This window comes from Emydura macquarii, unplaced genomic scaffold (assembly GCF_026122565.2).
Source record: "Emydura macquarii macquarii isolate MOO-44397 ecotype Brisbane River unplaced genomic scaffold, CSIRO-AGI_Emac_v2 contig_629, whole genome shotgun sequence".
In the NCBI taxonomy this organism is placed as follows: domain Eukaryota; kingdom Metazoa; phylum Chordata; order Testudines; family Chelidae; genus Emydura; species Emydura macquarii.
The window spans coordinates 2,679,532-2,698,308 of NW_027130766.1; the positions used below are offsets into that span (position 1 = coordinate 2,679,532).

General features: G+C 56.4%; 1 protein-coding gene across 5 annotated transcripts in view; it reads left to right on the forward strand.

The window, feature by feature from the left end:
• Positions 1 to 18,777, forward strand: part of KCNH6 (potassium voltage-gated channel subfamily H member 6) — an 83,694-nt gene that overhangs the window by 52,473 nt on the left and 12,444 nt on the right. For all 5 annotated transcript variants that reach the window (XM_067541002.1, XM_067541007.1, XM_067541006.1 and 2 more), the window contains 4 exons: positions 2,699 to 2,910; positions 14,245 to 14,670; positions 16,769 to 17,168; positions 17,815 to 18,014. In XM_067541002.1, coding sequence (XP_067397103.1) covers positions 2,699 to 2,910; positions 14,245 to 14,670; positions 16,769 to 17,168; positions 17,815 to 18,014 — 1,238 coding nt within the window. The remainder of the gene's footprint in view (positions 1 to 2,698; positions 2,911 to 14,244; positions 14,671 to 16,768; positions 17,169 to 17,814; positions 18,015 to 18,777) is intronic.

The window sequence follows — 18,777 nt, forward strand, 5'->3', positions numbered from 1 at the left end:
TGCCTTTAGCGGATAGATCTGTCTGTGTCTCTGCAGCCCAGATCCTGAAACGTATTTAGGTACCTAACTACCACTGAAACCACTGGGAGCTGAAATCATTGAAATCAGTGGGCGTTAGGTGCCCAAATAGCTTTGAGGATCTGGGCCTGTGTGTGCAAGTCTCTGAGTGAACCGGCATCTGTCTGCACTGTAAATCTGCCATTTCCTAACCCTTCCAGGCTCTTTCCTGACTCCTGTTCCACTGCTCCCAAAGGTGCAGGGGTCAGTTTAGACTAGTGAATACGGTAGATATAATACATATCATCGTCACGTTCTGAGGCTGAGCGGGGCCCAAGTCAGAAGTATTTAATCTGGAAACCTCATCGCCCTGGCCACAGCGTGTTACTGACCTTTGCAGAGGATGCTGAGGCATTGCGCACGAGGGCTGGGTGAAAAACGTTGAGGTTTTGAAATTGGTTTCATTCTGCACTGGAACAAAACTGTGATCTGTCAAACTTGTCATGGAAAAACACGAGAGAGCATTGCCAATAGCCCAGTGGTTTGAGCACTCAGCTGGCAGCTGATTGGGAGCAGGCCCTTGACACTAGGTCCCCCACATGCCAGGTGAGTGCCCTGACCACTGGTGCGCGTCTCTCTTTATCTGACCACAAATGCCATCCTGGACTGGAGAAAAATTCCTGACCAAAATCTCCTCGAAGCTGACACATTTCTGCAGCAAGTTTTTTGGTTTTAGCAAATCGGCATTTTCTGATCCAAACAAAAAAAGTTTCCAAGCAGCTGTAGAAAGACATGCCAAGAGGACAGGGAAATAATCCAGGGAGACCTAGAAAGGTTAGAAATGGGAGTGCGTGAGACTGAATTCAGAAAGAACATGCAAAGTGAATACAGCAGGGAGAAAAGAATTCATCTTACAGTTATGCAACGGGAGATGGAGCGCAGGAGAGCAGTGAAGCTAAGAAAGATCTCGGGCCGACATTTTTAATAGCTCAGAGACAGATTTTCAACTGCTCAGCACCCACAAAGAGAGCTGGATTTTCCGAAGAGCCCCGTTCCCATTTAGGCCCCTAAATGATGGCCAGATTTGCTCTTCAGCCCCCAGCGTGACACCTGAATCTAGACTTTCCGAAGAGCTCCATACCCAACATGCACTCCAGGGGCTGAGCATCTTTGAAAATCTCCCCACGTAAGGTGGGATTTTCCTAAGCCATCAGCACTGGCCTCCCTCTGCTCTCATTGATGTCGATGGAAGCTTTCCCACTGACTTCACTGGGGCTTGGGGTAGGGCAATGCCGCCCTTGTTTTGTTTTTCGGGCCACCAGGCCCCTGGGGGTGAGAGTGGATAATAAATCAGACAGGAGTTCTCAGTGTCTCAAAGGAGGCCTGTGCATTTTGGGCTGCGGGTGCAGAGACAGGAAAGAGTTAGTCCTTCTTTATAAAGCTCTGGGGGCAAATGCCTCTTCAGTACTGTGTTCATTTCTGGGCTCCTTGTTCTCATAAGAAATTGGCTGGCAACTAGGTTGGAGACCAGAGAAGAGAAACTAAAACCGTCGGGGGGGCTGGAGGGATGGATTGAGGAGAAAAATGGAAAGAGCGGAAAGCGTCCTGCTTGGCTAAGCCACAGTCAGGTAGGGGAATATGAGAGTCCACAAATACTGAAAGGATGTAAAGCCCAAGGAAGTGGGGCATGAGACAAATAAGGCTAGCTGGGAGAATGGTCCTGCTTCGAGCATGGGGGGGACTAGATACTTCTTGAGGTCTCTCCCAACCCTCATCTTCTAGGATTCTGTGATGAGCGGGGATGGGATGAAGGAAGGTTGATGTGTAATCTGTTTCTATTTGAAAAAAATTAGGGTGCTTTAGGAGAAATTTCCTGCCGGTGAGATGGACTGGGCAGGGAAATCATGGCCCAAGGAAAGGGGTAGACGTCTTAGTGCCTGGAACATTAAACTAGTCTGGAGGGACACTAGAAAATGCCCCCCAAGGAACAATCCTGCCCTGGCCCATAGGGATGGGTAGGATGGGATGCAGCATAACTTTGGAGGCAGACCATAGGACTCCAGCTGTATTGTCTTTACCCTACCAAAGCGGGACTCCGCTCCCCATCCCTCAGGAGATGTTCGTTTAAGGAGCCCGGACAAACGGCCAACCCAGCTCAGAAGGCAGGAGAAGCTGAGGCAAAACAGTCTTGCCAGTGGAGGCCTGCGAGGCCTGGTGGGCCCTGTCTGTAATTTTAGGTCTTCACCACAGGCTTCTGGATTCTGTTTGCATTCGTATCCTGCCACCGGCAGTGTCAGCCACCTCCAATGGGTGGTGAGTGGCTATCAGGATCGAGGCCAATTGGCCATTTGCTTCCGCAGCAACTAGAGATTTAGATGCCTCTGTTTTTCAGTGCTCGGCGTGAGACACCTGAAAGGGGCTTGGTTCTTAGCGGTGGGTGCTCAGCAATTTCTGAAAACGAAGCCCCTCTCCGGTTCCACAGGTTGGGCGCCCAAGATCACAAGTTGCTTTGGAGAATTTTGGCCTTTGTGGTTGGGTACCAATGCAGAGTGGGCCCATCACAAAGGCGTTGTCTCTCCAGACAGCTTCTCCTAGACGGCTGCTCCTGGGCTCCCTTGTCCACAGAGACTAGGACCCGGCTGGTTAATCCCTGGTTTTGTCACCCTCCTCAGTGTTTCTCTCCTTCCTGGGTTTCTTTCAGAGGCCTCCCAAGCCAAACCCAACCCGCAGAACTCCACCTCGGACTCCGACCTCCTGAGATACCGCACCATCAGCCAGATCCCGCAGTTCACCCTCAACTTTGTGGAGTTCAACCTGGAGAAGCACCGCTCCGGCTCCACCACCGAGATCGAGATCATCGCGCCCCACAAGGTGACGGAGCGCACGCAGAATGTCACCGAGAAAGTCACACAGGTACGGGGCAGGGGGGAGGGTTCGCCACAGGCTTGGGCCTGACGAGGGCACCCGTGGGAGATGGGAGGGAATGGTCACACTAATTCATGGAGCAGGTTTTCTGGGGGGGTTGGGGGCAGATCACAGTAATTTGTGGAGCTGAGTGAAAATTGGAATTTCTGTCCTGCGAGAGAGTCCAATATTTTGACTTTTTTTTTTTTTTTTTGGTCCCAAATTGGGTCAAAATGTTGAAATCTTGAGGCTTTTCATGGAACAAAAAGTTCTGAAAAACGTTGAGTTGGAAATGGCGACCCGTGTCATTTTGGGGTCAATTCACCGTTATGCCGGGGTTGCTCTGCCTCCTGTGAGCTGTGGCTCAGGTGTCTTCGCCCCCCCCCCCCCCCTCCCGTTCTCCCTGGCCAGACTCCATCTCCCGCGGGGCGACGTCGGGACCGTTTGCCCTTCCCGATGAGGCAGCTCTGGGCCGAGCGGGGCCGTTCCCCGTCATCCACAGTGCGGTTGGTGACCCTCGCGATCGTTTGTGGTCCAGCCGCAGGGCAAGGGGGCGATTCACGCATTCCATGAAGCAGCTGAGTGGGGATGTGGGGGAGGGCAGGACGGGGAAGGCTCCCCGCACCCGTGGTATTCAGTTCCCCGTCTCCTCTCTGCTGCTCCTCTTTCAGCCCTGCTGAAAGCTTCTCCCAGTGCCCGTGTTCGCACAGTGCATGCGTCTGGCTCTCCCGCACTCACGGCAGAGAGCAAGAGATCGTGACCAGGTTGGGCTCGGAACGAATTCCGGCATGTTTTGAACCCTAGAAATCCAGCGTCCGCTGGCTTTGCAGGAGACTGGACAGGACGATGTCCGTCTGTCTGTCCCTCTCAGAGCAACCGCCACAGTGACTGGGCATCACGGTGCTGGGGAGGCCGCATGGTGGGGTCGCTCTGACTGCGTGGGGTACAGTCACTAGAGCGTGCGTCATCATCTCACAGGGCTAGATTGTGCTGAGCCGTGAAGGGGAATCACGGGGAGGTCGACTCTCCCTTGCTATTCTGCTCAGTCAGATTGTGGGGCCAGCCTTTCACTCTGCTACAAGCAATGGGAGGTGGGGCCGTAGGGCAGGGGAGGGGGGACTAGGAGGAGCCCTGGCCCTGGCTCCACCCCCACACTTATTAGCCAGAGTAGCATGTGGGTGGGAGCAAAGGGGTGAAGCAATTCCTCCTCCCCCAGAGCAAGGGGGAGCTGAGATGCAATGGGACTCGCAGTCAGTCCTCTCTCTAGCCCATGATAATCACCGTCTCCCCCTCCGCCCGCTCTCCCATCTGCTCGGTTTCTGCCGTTCCTTGCTGGGAGGGGTTTGGGCTGAGGCCCAGCGTAGAACAGCTCGGCCCTGAGAGAGTGGGTCTGAGAGCAGTGGCACCAGGGCCTGCAGGGGAAGCCGAGCGGCAGTCTGAACCGGTGGGCCCACCCCACCGCGGGTGGCAATTGATGGAGCTTGGGTTAAGGGAGTGGGCCAGATCCTCAGCTGGTGTAAAGCGGCACAGCTTCATGGAAGCCTTTGTTGATAGATGCCAGCCCCAGGGCGCTCCCTGGGTTCTTCCCGGGCACCAAATATCGGTTCATCTCTGCAGCAAAGCCCCACGGCAAGAGTGTCGTTTTTCCAGGGTGGAAACTCTTGTTTGTTTCTCAGCAGCAATGGGGTGGGAGGGGGAGACCTGCACCTCCCTCGCTGCCCCACACACCGTGGGCCATGTTTTGTGTGTGCCAGGGCGATCTCCCTTCTGGGTCGCCCTTGGGGGAGGTGACACATGCGAGCTGAGCTGCTGGTTGTTGCTCCGGCAGCCGCCAGGTGGCAGTGTCCCTTCGCCATATGGGATGCAACCCAAGGGGTTGCGGTTTCCATTTTTCCTGGCTCCTTGGAAGGGGATGTTCCCTTAACTGGGAAATACTCAGCCGCCTCCTTGCCAGCGGGTAGGTCTGTCAGACAGCAGAGCCCGGTTCGAGGGAGCCTCAAAGGCATAGATTGAGACTCTGCATCCCTGGAATCCATGGGGTTAGATGCCCAGTTACCGGGATTCCTGCACCCATGCGCAGAAGTGAACGGCTCTGCGATGGCCGGTGGAGCTCCGTGAGTGAGGCCTGCGGGACTGGCCTGTAGAGAGAGACTTGTGGAAAAGCAGAGGGTCCTGGATGGCTTGGGGATGGGCCCAGGGACAGTGCCACCTCATGTCAGAACGCACAAAGGAAGCCACGTCTCTGGGGATGTGGGACTGCTGGGCATTAGCCAGAGCCCCCGAGTTTTTCGTGCCCTGCTCGTGCAGAGGCTATGTAGAGGGTGGAAGGGGTTCCCTGCCCCCTTTCCTCACCCCCCAGCTCAACTGCACAAAGCAAGGTAGGATTTTGCCCCAAATATGTACTCTGGAAGGTCTTTGGGTCACCTGTGGAACTCACTGCTGCAGGATGTGATTGAGGCTAATAGCTCAGTAGGAGCCAAGAAGGGATCAGACACTAAGGAAGAGTCGTTGCAGGGTCACGGATTAGGATGCAAATTATACAAGGGCTGTCAACCCCCAGGCTTCGAGACCCACCCTAAGACAGACAGAGAGTTGAGGGGGCAAATGCAGGACCAGAGCCAGGCTGGCTTCCACCTCATACGCAAATAAGAGGCAACGGTTTTATGTGAATTTAACTGAATGAACAGAAAGTCGTTAAGAATGGCTCTGATGTGGCGTGCAGGCAGGAAGGTGGGCGTGAAAGCAGATATTACCCAGCAAGTGGTGTCGCAGTAATAGCTATTATTAACCCTATAGCAGTACGGTTTGTTGTTAACAATAATCCTTTGCACCGAGAAAGCATGTTTCACGGAAGGATCTTGCAAGGTTTTGTCTCAGCCTTTGAGCTCCTAGGGAAGGGACTGTCTCTTCTTGAATGTCTGAAAGTTGCTCCTGCAAACAAACAAATAACGTAATGGGCCAGTCTTATCATCTCCACTTTACAGATGGGGAAACTGAGGCACAGGGAGGGCTCGTGACCTGTGCAAAGTAATGCAAGGAGTCACTGGCAGAGCCAGGAATAGCATCCGTGAATCCTGGCCCATGCTCAATGTACTATGCCAAACTCCCTCCCAGACCTGGAAAAGGACCCCAGCGGCCCTGGCCTCCAGGTCCCCTCTTTAACCACTAGGCAACATTCCTTCCCAGAGCTGCGAAAGGAACCCAGGAACCCTGACTTGCAGACCCCTGCTTTAACCACTAAATTCCGTTCCCCCTCCAGAAGCAGCAACAGAGCCCCGGACTCCTTTCTTCTAGTCCCCTGGTGAAACCACTAGACCCCGCTCCCCTCCCAGGGTTGGGCAAAAAAACCCGGCGTCCTGATTCCCAGCCTGGTGTTCGATCCACTGGGCCACAGCGGGGTTAAAGGGTCACATGCCCTTTGGTAAGCGGGAGAGGAGCCTCCTCCAGCACCACCTTCCCCCACCAAGCCCCTGGAGGGCCCCAATTCTCCCCTCTCCTGCTTCCCCACTAGCGCATCCACACCGAGCAGCGCATTGACTTTGGATTCCCTGTGCGCCAGGCCTGAAGGGCCCGGCATGCCTGGCAGAGGCACCCAGCCGCGACGCACAGGGACCCGCTGCTAGGCGACCGGGCTGACGCTGGATCAGCCCCGCCAGCCTGTCGATACTGGGTCATTAGCCGGCTGGGAGGTGACGGGATTGGAGCTGACAGGTCGCTGCTGCGGGCGGGATGGACAGCACAGAGCCTGTGCGCCCCCCACCGTCCCTGGCACGGATCCACCGTGGGTATTCTGGGAAATGTCAATTCCCTCTCACCTTAACCTCCAGGCCAGTTGGGAGGTGGCTGGGTTCTGGGAAGATGCGGATGGAGCTCGATCTCCATGCACACTATATTTATTCCCTAGACAACGTTCCCTCCTCCTCCCCCCGAGCGGAGCAAACCCAGGAGTCCTGACTCTCAGCCCCTGTTCTAACCACTAGACCATCCTCAGGCGCTTGCTTGGCTTGGTGCACTTGGGCTAGTGCCAGCAACAGGCACACGGCGTCCCGGGGAATTGCGGCAGTGCTTGACAGCACTAGTGTGGCTTCTGCCTGCTTCTCTGCAGAGAGGCCCTGCATCCTAGCCTGAGCCCGGCTCACCAGTGAGATGAGTTTGACGGTCTCAGCCTTGGTCCCTTCTGGATGTGGATTCACATCAAGGAGCTGTCACGGAATGAGACACAGTTGGCAAGATGTACCTGGGGGATATCTGGGCCTGGAATACCGGGGGCAGCAGACTGGGTAGAGGGATATTGGCAGAGCTGGCTGGGGGAGTGCAGGGGAGCAGCAGGTCAGAATTGAGGGGGCTCAGCAGAGCTCGGCGGGTTGTGTGCACTGAAGTGCAGCCCTTTCCCTGTCCCATTTCACTGGGGCCAGGCCCAGATAGATCAGTGGCGATCGATCCCCATGTCCAGCCCGGCACAGCGGGCCCCTGGCCCAAGTGAGAAGCTGCAGGAGGCCTGGTTAGGAGAGAGAAGAGCTGCGGGTGCATCCCAGGGCGAGGGGGAGACACTGACAGGCCATGAGGAGGCCGAGGTCAGGTAGGAAAATGAGATCAGAGCAACACCAAGGGAATGGAGCTGGGGGTCTTGGGCTGACCCCTCCTCCCAGCCCGGACTGGGCTCCTGGGGGAGAGTGCGCGCAGGGAATTGGGAGAGTCTTTCGCTTCCGGGGGCACCCACCCAAGAAGCCAACAGTTGTTACCGTCGATGGTTGCTGGGCGGCTTGCGTGAGATGCGCTAGTGATCCAACGCCCGTCCTGGGATCCGCACCCAGCTGGGCCCCCTGACCAAATCAGACCCCCCCGGGCACAGCCTGGCAGCAGCAGGAGACAGGCAGGGTGGCAATGGGTGGCCCCAGGGATGGGAGATGCAGGAGTCAAGGCGAGAGGAGGTGGAGGCGGGGGAGGCTGCCCGGAGAGGTGGAGATCCGGGGAGTGGCGGGCCGATGTGGCGGGGGCAGCATGCGGCGCTTGCGGAAGAGGGATGCGGGAGTTGTGCTGGAGGGGGTTCCTCCTGGGAGACGAGGGCTGAGATGAAGCCACAAACCCCCCCGCCCTCCCTCAGCCAAGGCAGGCGGGGAGGAGTCGTTACAGGCATCAGAGAAGCTGGTCATCATCTGGCCCCGTGGGTGCTAAGCTAAGCTAAGCTGCGTGGGGCTCAGAACTGGAGCAGTGGGGTTGGAAGGGAGCTGCCTGAGTGTGACGCTTGCCCAGCGCCTGTCTGCTCTTTCCCTGGGCTTTGCACCTTGCAGTCAGGTAGCACCTCGCACGGGCGTTCGTGGCTGCCCAGCTGTGAGGCAGGAATAGTCCGGCCCCACGGCTGTGCTGACCCTTATGCTTTGTCTCCCGGCACATCCCTCCTTTGCTCTCGCCCTCTTGCAGCTAACGCTAGTGCAGACTGGCCTGGCGACTGTCTCCCCTCCGGCCCCGGGCAGTCTGTGAGCGCTGGGCCAAGCACCAACTTCACCTGCCCTGGTCCCTCCGGTCTGATCTTGCCCGGCTGCTGCACGGTGGCTCTGAGCAGCATCTTCCCATGTCCGTTCCACCTGCTCCCTTACAGAGCACAGCCAGCCAGCAGCCTGCCCCGCTGGGGACCGAGGGAGACGAGGGCAGAGCTCACCCTGAGCAGGGGGTGCAGGGGAGGGTGTGAATTCCCTCGCAGAGGCGTCAGGCAGGGCCGGTAAGTACCCCCCCTCTGGCAGGATGAAGCCGTGCTCCCTCGGGCAGGCTGTCTGGCGTGCAGCACACGCTGGTAGTAGGGCCGGGGTGGGAGGGAGGGTGGGCCGCATGTGATCGCAGCTCTGCCCTGGGAAGTGATGTAAGCACCAGAGGTCTGTGCTAGGGAACTAAGATCCTCTCCCCCCGCCCCCGGCTCCCTCCCTGCCCTGGCTCACACACCGCTTTACTTCCAACACGCACACCATGAGTCTGAAACTGAAGCTGAAACCGGTAAGCGCTGAGGCTAACGGATGTGGGGCGCAGGCCTGGCTTAGGTGGGGGGTTTGTTAACCGAGTCCCTGCTGTTGCCATGGGGGGCAGGGGAGAGGAGATCCAGGGGGCGTTTATCCCTAGAGAGAATTAAACCCCCAGGACGGAACCAGGACACGTTGGTGGGATGCCTCTTTACACATCTGGCTCTTTTCTTTGTATGGGGGGAAGAGGGAGGTGGTCCGTCCTTTCCCCAGGAAGCAGCTCCCTCTTGGCCCAGCCATCCCTGCTCTCTGGGGAGGCAGAAACTTTTTCTCCGAAAGGGTTGCTGGCGTGATGCTACCCAGCCTCCCTCGTGCCCTGGACTTTTAAAGCCACAGAGGGTTCAGCTCCACACTGCTGTGACGAATGTACAAATCTCTGACTTGGAACGAGTCTTGAGCTCATGGCTCTGGGCCCCCACGCGTGCAGCATCTGCGCGCCCTTGTTGTCCTTCCCTGCACTGGGCACCTTGGGCTAGTCAGTGACCTGCTCCGGGGAGAGGCAGCTGGGTTTGGTTTGATGCCATGAGGCACGACCGAAGGGGCAAAGGGGAAAAATGGGATCCTTCTCTCCTCCTGTTCTTCTGGGCCGCTGCAGCCAGATGTCCCTGGGGTTCTGCAAGTTTGGGTCTCACAGCTTCCAAAAGCAAACACCCCCCGGTGAAAGGGAGACACTGGTTGAATCCTGCTCTTGGTTATTCCAGAGTGAATCTGGAGTGAGCCTACTAAGGTCAAAGAAGTTACTCCAGATTTACGAGTCACACCAGTGGTTCTTGGATACTGAGGTGGCAGATGCCTTAGAAATCCTGTAGAGCAACGGTGAAGGTCAGTGGGTGGGTTGGCTACACGGATAAAAGGAGATGGCAGATGATCAGGATTCCTTCCTTAGATGGATGAAGTGGCTGGGTAGGATAGCTGGAGAGGATGGATGGATACCCAGACTAGCTGGAACTTGGGGCCTGTCTCTGGACTGTAATTCTGGGCAATGTTTTTTTTCTCTGTTGTGTTTTGTTCTCAGTTCAAAGTGTCCCCAAAGCAGCAGCGAACTCCCCCACTTTGGGCAGGGTCAGCCAAGCAAGAACCCTTTTTAATTCCCCAAACCCACCTCCCCTTCTCCTTCCACAGCTCTGCCGATTAATGTTTAAATGGTTTGTTTCAGCCTTGAAACCCAGAGGCCAGAGCTTGGGCGGGAGGCGGGGGCTGGAAGCAGGCACCAAAAGATAAAGCGGCGATGGAAACCTCAGCCGCGTATGGGCAGCTCTGCAAGCGGAGCGGGGAGCTCAGCATTAGCCATCCGGCAAAGGCTAGACCCCCGGATTCTCACTGCCATTGGGGGGCATTGAGGAGTCGCTCAGGATCAGGCCCCTGGTGGGATCTATCCGACGTGATTCATGCTGTGCCGTGATCCTTGCTCGGGGTCTGATCCAAAGTTCTTTTTGTGGCCCTCCAAAGGGCTTTGGATCATGCCCTAGCATTGTAGCCAGGCTTAAAGACAGCTTGATCCTGCCCCCTTCTCCCTTTGCACTGGTCTGGGTAGGGTGCTCCACTTCCCCCCCCTCCCCAATTTGCTCCTGTTGGGAGGAGGAGGCTGGTTTCCTGACCCCGCCAGCACTGCGTCCGCACATCCCCCTTCGGAATGATTGCATGTCGGTCACTTTTTTCCACTCCCTCTCCCTCCCTTGCCAGCCACATATTGGGCCGTCCTGGCTCTCGATTGGTGGCGTCCTCCCCACCCGGGGCCTGGCCATTGATCGATGTTGATTAATTTGCGCCAGGCTCCTGAATGCCCTTTGCAGGCGCGTGTGCGGCGGTGTGCGTCTGGGTCTGTGTGTGGCCATGTGTGTCCGCGCCTGTGTGCCCCCAGTATCTGGACTCCCACCCAAGTATTATTTTTAAGGACCCCGGAAGGGGTTTGTTTGTCCATCAAGCAGACTTAATTCCATCACATCAGATTTCACCCACTCATTTCTGATTCCATTCTCCTTTGTTTACCAGTCACGATTTTAACACAGTCCTTGGGTGGTATCAGCAAACCTTTTGCTTGGGCCGATTCAGTCTTTCTGTCTTTAACTATTGCTGGCTTCTATAAGCAATTTTATGTAACAGGCTGAGTTGGTTACTTTGGATAGTTTAAAAGACCAGGCCTCTCAACAACAGGGGGCAGAGAGGAAATTTGTGCCTGACCCCAATCCCGGAAGCATGATGTTTGATGTCCTTCCCTGTCGTTTTTAGCTAGTGCATTGCTGCTGTTACGCACACAGCCGGGTTCTCCGCCTGATTACACTGGTGCCGCCTCAGCAATGTGAGTGCGGCTGTAGTGGTGGGACAATGTGAGGCTGGAAGATCATGAGGGAAACATTCTCCCTTGGTGCAAACAACATCACCATCAAAGGTTTTACCAAGCCAGGCCCCTCTGGAATCTCATGGCTGTCACGGCGTTCCCCCTGCAGGGGCAGTGGGCATAGATCCTGGATCACCTTACCCCAACAGACTCCTGCCAGCTAATCTAAGAGGGAATCTCCATTATCTGTTAGCAGTATAGGGCCTGTGACACACAGCTGAGAGCAGTGGAGGACACTAGACTGTTTATTGTATTGCATGTTATCAGGGGGCGTTTAGCGAAAGGGGAATCCTTCTTGTAGAGTTTGGAAAGGTGCCGTTTATGGGCATGAGCGACGAGAGCGGGCAGCCAATGTGCTGCCAGGTGTTGCTGGCACTGAGGGCAGCAGAGCAGCTGGGCTTTCTTCCAGCCTCATCTCAGCAGATAAACACGGAGAGAAACCTCGATCGCTCAATAAATGAAGAAAACCCAACGCTCTCTAAACAACTCGGCGGCGGCATATGAGTCACTGGCCTGGCGGTGTTAGCACCTTAAAAATAAAGGGGGCTCCAGGAAAGCAGACCTATATTTAGGGGCATTTCTATGAGTCAAGCAGAGCGTGTGCGGGAGCCTGTGAACTCGCCTTCATGCTCTGTTGAAGCACCTTCTTCCTGACCTGCAGCTCCTGCTATTCCTGTCCTGCCCCGTCCCCATCCCAGCTCTGCCAGTGAATCTCTACACAGCTCTCCGCCCTCACTTCCACACCCCGCTAATGCAGCCTTGTGCCTCGCCTGGGCAAAGCTCGCCAGGCACATGAGGCTGTGCGGTGGACAAGTGCCCACTGGGGCTGGCAGTCGCATGTAATTCAGGACCTCAACTACATTTAAGGCCAGGTGTTAAGAGAACAGCTCCTGGGCTGAGTCCTGGCTCACTCCAAGCGCTTCTGATGGGCAGTGGCAGAGTAACGCTCTTTGGACAGCGTTTGCCCGGCGGTTTTGATGTGAAAAAATAAAGGGGCTGAAAATGCAGGGGAGTGGGGCTGTGCTGGGGAGGCGGGGGCACAGTCTAGCCTGGGGGGGTGTGCAGTGTGGGGCAGAGGAGTGGTTCAGGGGAGACCAGGAGAAACGGGGTGGGGCAGGGAGCAGTGTGTACGTGCGCTGGCCAAAGGGCCCATTAGCTGAACCACTGTGTAGCAGCAGCGGGACTCTGGAGGGCAGCCACGCTGTCTTGAATCCGGTGCCGGGAGGATTCAGGGCTGGCAATATCCCAGGTCCCGGCGAGACTGAGGCCCATTGAGGACGGGGAGGAAGCAGGGACAATGGGCCGGGTTTGTAAAGGGGATTCGGGCACTGCTGGGCTCAGCGTTGCAAAGCCTGAGTCTCATTTCCAAAAGATTTAAGCGCTTAGGAGTCTAAATCCCATGGGCTGTCAGTTGGATTTTGGTTCTGAAGTGCCTAAATCCCTTTTGAAAATGAGCTAGGCGTGGCCGTATTGAGCTCAGCAATGCCGGTGCCTTTAAAAACCTGGGCCTTTGTCTCATGCCACCCTTCTAGAGGCCCCCTGCAGAGTCCAGCAGAACCAGACCTGGGCTGGGCCACCCCGCCGGGCCCTGGCACGAGTGCCAAAGGCTCCACCTGGCAGCCTCGTGACACTCTGCATCGCCCCCCCACTGTCTTGGGGGCAGGAGAAAGCCACGAACTTCCAGGCCGGCCCGTGGCTGGGGTGACCCTGTGCCCAGTGGGGAATAGCGAAGACAGCTTGTGCTCTCCCAGTTGTTCCCGGGCCGGGCCGGCCTGGCCTTGGCTGTCCTTCTCAGTCCCTACAGCTCAAGATGTCCCCAGCTTTTCTCTCCGGTGTCCAGGCTCCAGTGACCCAGGGCAATGGCAGCTGTGTAGCAGGTTTGAAGCGCTACCGAGGGGCCGAAAAGGAGCCCTGGCCACCCAGCTCCACTCCTCCCAGCTGATGCCCAGCAGCTAGGTTGAATCAGAGGAGCAGGGATGGTGGCCGGCTCCATGGCTATGGCAGGACCTTGCCCCTTGAAGGATGCCCACTTCAATCACTGCACCCGCCCAGACTCGATGGCCCCGTGGGCTGATCCAGTCTGGAAAATCCAGTTGGAACTTCCCACCTGTCCCTGTGCTGCCCCCCCCCCCCCCCCTGCAGAATTCAGATCCTTCTGCTCCTCAAACTGAGGCTGCTGCCATTCGGCTAGAGGAGAATCTCCTTAGCTGTTAGCAGTAGAGGGTCTATGACATGTAATTGAGTGTCCTGATGGCTTCCAGTGGGATGCACCTACACTGGCCAGTTTGTTACACTGTGGCTGAGATTTTAAAAGGGGAGAAGGGAGGCCCTGTCAGGCTCCTAAATCCATGGTTAGGCATCTGAACAAATCTGGCCTGAATGCCATGAAATGCTCACTGCAGTTGCTCTGAAACTCAGGCCAGATTTATTAGGAGGCTAACTATGGATGTCAGACCTTCCCTTTAGACCCCCAGCTGTGACGGTTCTGGGCTTTACCCAGTCACTGCTGCCTGCCTTGAAATGGGGACCAGGAGCTCTTTGATAAATGGGTTGACAGCTCATCTGGCATCTCTGTCCCCATTGCAGAGTCTGTTTTGTAATGTCCCACTGTGGGGACCACCCACCCCCCCAGTGAATGGCGACCAGTGTCCCTAGGCCTCTTACTAGCAACAGCACGCTGGAGGCAGAAGAGAGAATGGGCTCACCTTATTGTGGGGGGGAGCCATTGGAAGAACGCCTGTGAGTGGGGGAGGAGGGAACAGATTTTAGAGCGTCGGGGTGCCTCCGGGGAGGGATCAGCAGTTGGGAGGGGGTCAGGGCATCAGTCTGAGGGAAGCGGGGGATCAGCAACTGGGAGGGTTGATTGGGGAAGGGCAGCGCAAAGAGATGCTAAGGATACTTGGTGCTGTCAGGGCAAAGTCAGGATTTTCTGAGCCCTCCTTCCCCCTGGTTCTTGTATCCCGTCTGCCCATCACATGCCCGTCTCCTTGGCAGGTCCTGTCGCTGGGCGCGGACGTCCTCCCAGAGTACAAGCTGCAGGCACCGCGGATCCACCGATGGACCATCCTGCACTACAGCCCCTTCAAGGCGGTGTGGGACTGGCTGATCCTGCTGCTGGTCATCTACACGGCCGTCTTCACGCCCTATTCGGCCGCCTTCCTGCTCAACGAGGAGCAGCAGGAGAAGCGCTGGGACTGCGGCTATTCCTGCAACCCGCTCAACATCATCGACCTCATCGTGGACATCATGTTCATCGTGGACATCGTCATCAACTTCCGCACCACCTACGTCAACATCAACGATGAGGTGGTGAGCCACCCCGGCAAGATCGCCATCCATTACTTCAAGGGCTGGTTCCTTATCGACATGGTGGCTGCCATCCCCTTCGACCTGCTCATCTTCCGCTCCGGCTCCGATGAGGTGAGCAGCGGCAGGACGTGGAACCCGGAGACCTTGGAGGGTCAAGTAGAGACCAGTCTGCCTGGGGTTTCTGGTGCCCAAATACTATGTTGATGATGTGATTACAGATTGGGGAGAGGTATAGGGGTGGGTGGACAGATAGATAGATCGATCGATCGATAGATCTGGCCTTCTTTGCCCCTACTGGAGGCTTTGGCACCCTGATAATCTCCTGCTTAGGAGAAACCCACTCAGGGCAGGGTACCAACAAGACTTAGTCCTCCGAGGGCCTAGAAGGGCTGGGAAGAGACAATAACCAATCAGGAGCCAGTAGGCGACTTAAGAAGGCTTGCCTGCTCCAAAACCCTGGGCAGTGTTGGGTGAAGCTGGGGTAGGAGCTGGGTCAAGGTCCATCTTAGGTGTTGTGGCCAAGTAGTGACTTTGTTTGGGGTTTATTTGCAACTTTAAAATAGCAGACAGCCAAAGTTTGAGTCCAGCTTTAAGTAGTCCTTAGAGGACTGGCACGGAGACGCTGCATGAGTGGCCTTGCTCTGAGCGGGCTGTCACAGATGGACAGACAGAGAGAGAAGGGTGTGTGCAGGGATAGATGGATAAGGAGAGATATGGATAGAGAGAGGGAATAGATAAAGAGAAAGGGCGCAGATAGATAAGAGGGCATCAGAGAAACGTCTTTTTCCTGGTATAAACTAAGCAGCTGTGAGCTGGAGCTGCCGTTGGCTAATAACTCTCCAGGCTGTATTGACAATACAGCTGCACTTCAGAATAGCCAAGGGGATGCAGCCTCGGGCATCTGACTGACCGCACAATAACAAGCCACTGTCCACGCAGCACTGTACAACTGCGGGGGTTTCATCATCAAGGGGGGCCCACTGCTCCCTGAAGGAGGCGGGAGACCAGAGTAGACGGACCGGTGATTATGATGTAGTATGGCAGGATGCGGGGTTAGACCAGTGATCTGCCCCAGATATCAAGGCGTTCTAAGCCTAGAAAGATGTTTTAAGGAACACCAGGGGACGATTTTACTATTATTTCCTTGTGTTTTGGTACCAACAGAGATCAGGGCACCACTGTGCCCAGCTCCGTACAGACACGTAGCAGGAGACCGTCCTTGTCCTGGTCTAAACAGACAATGGGCAGGAGGGGAACGGACTTGCTCTAGGTCATAACAGCAGGCCAGAGGGAGCTCCAGAAATAGCAGTTCCTAGGGGCCAGGCAGGTCCCCTGGACCGGACGGCTTACTGCCGGTGCAGGCTGAGAACTCAGTCTCTGAGGTTTGGGGGGTTCTCTAAGCATCTCGATGGGCTGGCAGCGTCCCTGGTTCCATTCCTGATTCTCCCACTGAATCCTGTTGTCGCCAGGGCCAAGTTGCTGCCCCCTCTCTGCCTCCACTTCCCCACGTGTAGGCGTGGATGGAAGGTGCTGAGGAGGGTGCGGACTGTGTGGTTGGGCCTCGACTATTCAGGTTGGAATTTGTAAGCTTTTCAGCTACACCAGCCTCTGTGGTCCGGAGCCGTGTGACTCTGGCCTGTCGCCCGGCCCCATCAGCCAGGGAGAAGCTCGGCAGGAATCGATTGGCTTTTCAGTTCAGAGCTGGGGGGATTCTGCGTCTGCTTCTAGGATGCTCTTTAACCAGGAACAGTGGTACTGCTATTTTACACTTTGTTAGCCCCAAGGATCTCAAAGGCAAGTTACAAACACTGATTAACTCTGCTTTCCTAGACGAGGATTATTATCCCCATTTAGCTGAGCACAGAGAGATTAGATGACTTGGCTAGGATGTCACACTGAGTGGCGAGGGTAAGAAAGGACCCAGAAGTCCTGATGCCCAGTCTGCTCTAATAGACAGAGCCAGGACTAGAACCAAGGAGTCTAGGTTTCTGCTTTAACCACTAAATGACCCTTCCTTTCCAGAGCTGGGACGAGGACCCAGGAGTCCTGACTCCTACTCCTCTGTTCTAACCACTAGACCACACTATCCCAGAGGCATGCATGGAACCCAGGAGTCCTAGCTCCCAGTCCCCAGTTATAATCGTAGCTTCCTCTGAGGTTTCCCTTTGGTTTCTGGTTGATTTCCATTCCCCGCTTGCCCTCTCTGCAGACCACCACGCTGATCGGGCTACTGAAGACAGCCCGGCTGCTGCGCCTGGTGCGCGTGGCCCGCAAGCTGGACCGCTACTCCGAGTACGGGGCAGCCGTGCTCTTCCTGCTCATGTGCACCTTCGCCCTCATCGCCCACTGGCTGGCCTGCATCTGGTACGCCATTGGCAACGTGGAGCGGCCCTACATGGAGCACAAGATCGGCTGGCTGGACAACCTGGGCGACCAGATCGGCAAACGCTACAACGACAGCGACCTCTCGTCTGGCCCGTCCATCAAGGACAAGTACGTGACGGCGCTTTACTTCACCTTCAGCAGCCTCACCAGCGTGGGCTTCGGCAACGTCTCCCCCAACACCAACTCCGAGAAGATCTTCTCCATCTGTGTCATGCTGATCGGCTGTGAGTACCCGGCCGGACCTCCCGGCCTGGTCCCTGCTCACCCTCCGGGGAGGCAGTGGTGGGCAGGGGCTGCTTTGGGGAGCGGGGTGGGTTAGCTGATATTGACAACCTGGGGAGTCCCCTGAAAAAAACCCATGAGTCAAGCTTAGGAAACCGGCCAGCTCCCAGCTCCGTGACAACCAGAGTCTGCCTGTTCCAAGCATTTGGAGGAGTCAGGCAAGGGGCACTAGCCCAGAGTAGAGAGGAGGCACCCAGCCTGACCCCCTGCAAGAGACAGCTCTGATCCCCAGTGTGCTTTTGCCCTACAGCCCCCCATCCCACTGCCAGACACACCCCCTCATCCCCAGCATGAGTTCCCCCTAGCCATCTGTGATCCCCCCCACGCCCGATGCTGGGAACCTGCAGGAGTGCACATCCACATGGATCAGCAAGGGAAGCAGCCGTGATAAATGGAGGCTGCAGGAGGGGATCAGGTGTCTTGGTGGGAGGGAAGCCAGGAAGGGGTTGGTGCTGCTGTCTGTTGGATGAGGGGTGAGTGAGGGGCTCTCCTCCCTGGAGCAGTTCCAACCCAGCCCCGCTACCTTAACCAAAGCTTGATCCCCTCTGTGGGATCCTTGGCCCCCTGACCCCTGCTCGCTCGTTGCAGCTCTGATGTACGCCAGCATCTTCGGCAACGTCTCTGCCATCATCCAGCGCCTGTACTCGGGCACGGCCCGCTACCACACCCAGATGCTGAGGGTGAAGGAGTTCATCCGCTTCCACCAGATTCCCAACCCCCTGCGCCAGCGCCTGGAGGAGTATTTCCAGCACGCCTGGTCCTACACCAACGGTATCGACATGAATGCGGTGAGTGCCTGGCTAAGGAGAGGGGAACTGCCCTCCCCCCCGGGGCTGAGCTGAAGAGCCGCTCTGCCGAGAAGACTGACGAGGCATCCATGGGGAGGGAGATGTGAAGGCAACTTATGGTGCTTCTTGCCTGGTGAAGGCTCCTAGCTCTGTGCTGGGCACCCTGCACATGTCCACGCCCCGGGTCCCAGCACCAGGGCTTTCAGTTGAGGCTGGAAGGAAGCAGGGCAGAGGAGATCACGGCAGTCTCGCTCGGGTGCCTGATGGGAGCCGTGTGCAAATGAGCACTGTGCTGGGGAAAGGCTCTGGAGCTCTTATTGATCCAGTGTCCTCTCCTTGCTGCTGGTTGCTAAGCAAAGCAGGTTGTGCTCTCGGTGACAGGGAAAATCGGGCATTGAAATAAACTTCAGTCCGGTTTAATTAGCATCTGGAAAGGCTGCTGTCTATGAGGGAGCGAAGGAGATCAATGGGAGAGCAGCATTAAGAGAAAAGGGCCTGCGCTCGCACCCCTTTGAGGAAAGAGACTGACCCTGGGCCGTCGGGAGAAGCCCTTCCTCCTTAGGCACTAGCTGGCCAGAATGGGGTCCTGTGAAACTGAGGAGAAGAGAGAGAGTCAATTATAGAAAAGAGTCATCTCACCTCTTGGGAGATGATGTGATGTCCCTGGATTTGCTTGTGACTTTTCACCCTGTTCCGTGTGTTTCACAAGCACCAGATCAAGGCAAAATGGAAACCAAGCAACACAGTGTGTAATTAACCTGGG